Source organism: Phoenix dactylifera, chromosome 16 (genome assembly GCF_009389715.1).
Source record: "Phoenix dactylifera cultivar Barhee BC4 chromosome 16, palm_55x_up_171113_PBpolish2nd_filt_p, whole genome shotgun sequence".
Classification (NCBI taxonomy): domain Eukaryota; kingdom Viridiplantae; phylum Streptophyta; class Magnoliopsida; order Arecales; family Arecaceae; genus Phoenix; species Phoenix dactylifera.
Genome location: NC_052407.1, coordinates 5,889,938 through 5,895,087, shown reverse-complemented (window position 1 = coordinate 5,895,087; position 5,150 = coordinate 5,889,938). Strand labels below are relative to the sequence as shown.

Here is a 5,150-nt window from a genome sequence, read left to right as displayed (position 1 = left end):
TATTTTCACGCTTCCAGCCTTTCAGGAGGAATTGTTGAGCTTGCAAAAGGCTTCACCTGATGGTGAATTGGTGAATCGGTGATGGAGTATTGGAGTTGACAAAATATTGAATTAAAAATGCAAATCTGACCCGGACCCGACCCGGACCCGACCCGGATCCGATCCGGACCCGACCAGATCCGGACCCGACCCGACCCGAATGACCCATTGGGGTAGGTATGGACCCGACCCGACCCGATCCGTTTTTCAACCGGCTCGGGTCTGGGTCCAAAATTAGGACCCGAACATGCAACCGGGTCGGATCGGGGTCACCTAGGACCCGACCCAACCCGACCCATTTGCAGCCCTAGACATCTTGGGTTGCAGGTTTCTGGTGATGGCTAATGGGATAGCTGCAGGTTATAGTCTAATCCAGGGGGTGAGGTCTGTGGTGAGCATGAAAAAAAGAAGTGTTCTCTTCAACAAGGCCTTGGCTTGGGCTATCTTCTAATGTGATAAGGTATGTTGTAAATTCTTTGGGGCAGGGCCTTTTCACATACTTTGGAAAGCATTTGTGGTGTAGATGAATGCACATAGCTAGGTTGTTAAAAGGTGCTGAAAGATTTAGATATCTAAACACTAGTAGCTAAGCATAAATGGGCCCTATTCTCGTAGCTTTTCACTACTTGTAAGCACTGATTTCGGAACATCTAATAGCTATTATTTTTCAATAAATTTTTAAAATATTTTATATTTATTATTTTTTTTATTATTTTCTTAAAAGCCTCTTTTAATGAGTTCGCCTTGGGCCCCCAAATGTATTGGGCCGCCCCTGACTGCAAACTGGGTTGCCTCCCATATGGTTCGGCACGCTGGAGAAATCTTTTGGACTAGTGTCCCTAGTTTGCAGCTAAGCTGGTAGACCAGATCTATCTAATAAAATCTTTATTATTACTTACCTAAATCATCGTCAATCAAATTAGTTCAAATAGATTATTTTATTAAATTAGCAACATAAATAGCGAACAAACACCTAATCTCCTTAATAAATAAATGCCTTGGTATGCTATGCGGTGATGCATCATGTACTCGGATTAGGTTTCTGCTGGATTGCCGGGACATAAAAAGTCCCTAATGAAACCATTTGGGTGCACCAAACTAGGTTTGATGCTTATTCTAACTATGGGAGCGGCGTTCAACGATGCCTCAAGATAAACCTGGACAAGCTTAGATCTCCACGGATTATATTATATTGCCCGTTATCACGTGGCAACAGGAAGGTTCATGGGATTAGAAGGGTGTCGGAATAATCACGCGACGATTCGCTGGGCAGCGCCCATTGGGCTCGACAAGCGGAGAATTAAATAACATGAGGAGCACCAGAACCCACGTGGCGGTGCGCTTCACCGCCCTACACCCCTCGAGTCCCCAAGCCTCTTTGTCTCTGGTCTGCCTCCCGAGGTGCCCTCCCCACGTGGCGAGCTCCAGTCGTGCGACGAAGCTCTGTCGGACCCACGATCTCGACACGTTTCCCTTGTCCGTCCAAAATTACTGTTACGCCCCTGATCGTTTCCTTAGGGGCAGGGGTGAGTTAAATGCCGGTGAGGTCACCTCACTCGCGGTTTCTAGCTTTTACTTGCGAGCGTGGAATGATCAAAAAGCCCAACCTAATTCAAGAACCGCTTGGCTTAGTTTAGTTTGGTGCTTGAAATGAACAGAAACCATATACTTTAATTTCAGTTAGTAGTTTTTTATCAGAAACAACATGAATTACTGAATACATGAACAATATGATACCATTAATATACTCCAAAATACTTGAGAAAGCACATTACTAGCACTGTTACTACCATCATTACTCACCACACAAATCCAGATATCTAAGAACTAAATCCATAATCTCAGATATACTATAGAAAGCTAGGAACCGTTTCAAGAGTCATGTCAATGGATACATCCCTTTGGGCATTCAGATTGAAGAAGGTAAGAAGGAGACTTAAAGAGAGGGAGAGAACTTTATTTACACCCAAAGCAGATAGGCCGTTGATGGGAACTTGTGCAGCTACCCCACAGGCTATGCTGAAAAGACTCTGGGACGATGAGCTACGTGGCTAAAACATGAACGTTCCGGGCCTGAAATGGAGCACGTAATAAGTGCATGGTTTTCATCAAAGCACGCACGTTCACGTGATTTCCGTCTGAGGGCTGGGAGAGCAACCAATCGTGAAGGAGACACGATAGCCTTATAGCACTTCGAGGTTGCACAGCGACGACACGAGCCTTAGTTTCCAAAACTAGCACAGTTCCAATGGGTGACGCCCTCCGTGTCGTCGCCATTCTCGAGGGCAAAATAGTCTTTCCAGCGGAAACAACCGCACTGTGATTGATTGGATTGTTACTGTTAGTTCATGAGCTGAGTCCCCGACCCCGTAATTTCTTCCAAATCAAAGCCCTTTTCCCCATGTCCACCCAGGCCTCAATAACTTACAGCCGGGTGGTTCTATATACACCCCCCCTATTGCTCAGGACACCCCCCAAAAATTAAAAAAAAATTAAATACTCTCTACACCCCCCATTTGCTAAGGACACCCCTAAAAAATTAAAAATTCCTAAATTACCCCCCACCCTCCCCACCCCCTCACCTAAATTGCTCTCTACACCCCCCAAACCCCCCCCACCCCGCTCTTCCCCTCCAAAACACCTCGTCAACGCCCAAAACCCCCCCGTTCCCCCTTCTCCCTCTCGTCGCCGGCATTCTCCCGATCTCCGACCACCTCGCCGGCTTCTTCCGGAACCACCTCGCCGGCTTCTCCCGAAATTTTTTTTTTCACGGTTCGTGCTCCGTTCGGCACTGGATCGCCGAACAAAAGGCTTCTGTTCGGCTGAACAGTGCCGGACAGAAGCCTTCTGTTCGGCACTGTGCAGCCGAACAAATCTGTTCGGTTGAGGGTGGCCGAACAGAAGGCTTCTGTTCGGCACTGTTCAGCCGAACAAAAGCCTTTTGTTCGGCGATCCAGTGCCGAACGGAGCACGAACCGTGAAAAAAAAAAATTCGAAACAAGGTGGAACACGTACCTTTGCGGCCGATTCTTCGTCCCAAATCACTAGTTGCTTGTCCATGCTTCGAATGGGGCTTAAATCTCCTTCAAAGATCGCCTAAACGATGTAAATGGATCGAGGGGTTTAAGGGGGGTTTGAGGGGTGTTTTTTTTTTCTTTTCAAAACGAAACGGAGGAGGAGGAAGGGGGTGTATGAGAAAATTTCAAGAGCAATATGGTAATTACACTAAAGGTTAGTTTGGGTATTTTTTTTTTGGTTTTTGGGGGTGTCCTTAGCAATAGGGGGGGTGTATATAGAACCACCCCTTACAGCCTGGCATTCGCTTGCTCGGCGACAAATCGCTTCCCCCTATATAAATCTTTCCCTCTCCTTCGAGGGCCAAACCGAAACCATTCGAAGAGGTGGGAGGAAATCGCCGATTATTATCATTTCCTCTGAGCGCCGATGGGGATCTGCACCTCGTGCGAGGCGGTCGCGGCGGCGGTGACGACGGTGGCGACGGCTAAGGTGATCTTCACGGACGGCGAGCTCCGGGAGTACGATCGCTCGGTGAGAGTCTCGCACGTGCTCCAGAAGGACCCCACGTGCTTCGTCTGCGACGCTGACGTGATGGAGATCGATGGATTCGTCTCCGCCGTCGGCGGCGGCGAGGAGCTCCGGCCGGGGAACCTCTACTTCCTCCTCCCGAGGACAATGCTGAAGCACCGGCTCCACGCGGAGGACCTGGCCGCGCTCGCCGTCCGGGCGAGCTCCGCGCTCATGAAGGCGGCCCCCGCCGGGGAACGGATCCGACGAGGGGCGACGGTGTCGCCGCTGGTGTTCAACGTCGGGTCCGGAGAGGGCACGGCGGCGGGCGGCGAGGTTCGGGCGGCGGATGAGGAGGAAGGGAAGAAACCAAATAAAAAGCGGCGTGGCATTGGGCGTAAATTTGCGGCAGAGCTTAGTGCAATTCCGGAATAGAAAATATCACGGAGGAATTCTTCTGTCTTGTTTTTTGCCTCTAACAAGGGGTGCAAAAGGCACAGGGATCATCGGCTTGGGCTGGATGATCGGGACCGTCAAAATCTACATCTTGACTTTCAACTAGGGATCATGAGATTAACGCTGATCAGGGGTCTGGGATTGGACGGACGGGATTCGGTATTGAAGATACTATGATGATGGGAAAGGCGTTGTGTTAAGCGATGGAAGTTTGGTCTTTTTCTGTAAATAAATCACTGTAATTGAGGAAGTTAATTAATTTTGGGAACAAGAGAATTAATTAGATTCATCATCCAATGGACTCCGTTATTTGACTACAAGATGTAAAACTCCGAGATGGCAGAGAACTGCATCTCCTCTTCCCGCCCCTCGTCACCCCAAGCGACGGCAGCGGCGGCAATGACGACCCCATCCCAACACCCAAACCCCAAAACTCTAATCTCCCCTCCCCCAGAGACCTCCATCATTTTCCATCAGCGAGCTTTCCGAACTATAATAAAATATAAATATATAAATAAATCTACCATATTCTATTAGCTTAAGCTTTTGAGATAAATAATAATTTTAATATAAAAAATATAAATATATAAATAAATCTACCTCATCCTATTAGCTTAAGCTTTTAGAGCAAGTTATGGTTTCAACACGAACCTCGGTTGCTTCACTCCTCCATCCATGGTCGGTGGCCAAGAGAGGCGAGGCAGATGCCGGCTCGAGGCCTTTGTTTTTATCAATTTACACTATTACCAATTTGGAAAGGATTTTATCCCCCTTCCTTCCATCCCACCCGTCCTCCTGTGGGCTTCAGGTGAGCATTTTGCGCCCAAAATTCTAATTAAAGAAGAGACCTTTTCCCTTTAACCTCGCTCACGATTCATTTGTTGGTCTAGTAATTTGCCCCAGCTTTCATCTTTTACGTGCTTTCTGGTTGAGTTAAATCTTCCCATAATTTTGTGTAATGGATAAGCAAGAGAATCTGTTGCAGGTGATGTTGCCCATCGACTAAAACAGCAGCAGCGGCATCTCTTTGTTTTTGCCCCCATTGCATAATCTTGCATTGGCTCCTCCTGTCTCTTCACTCATCCAAATCCTAGTGTTTCTTTACATTGCCCTGTTTTGGTTATGTCCAA

General features: G+C 47.7%; 1 protein-coding gene across 1 annotated transcript; it reads left to right on the top strand.

The window, feature by feature from the left end:
- Positions 1–3,436: 3,436 nt before the first annotated feature.
- Positions 3,437–4,317, top strand: LOC103724372. Its single transcript, XM_008815604.4, has one exon. It carries the CDS (start codon positions 3,484–3,486, stop codon positions 3,997–3,999), a length of 516 nt encoding a protein of 171 aa, XP_008813826.2. The 5' UTR covers positions 3,437–3,483; the 3' UTR covers positions 4,000–4,317.
- The last annotated feature ends 833 nt before the right edge of the window (positions 4,318–5,150 follow it).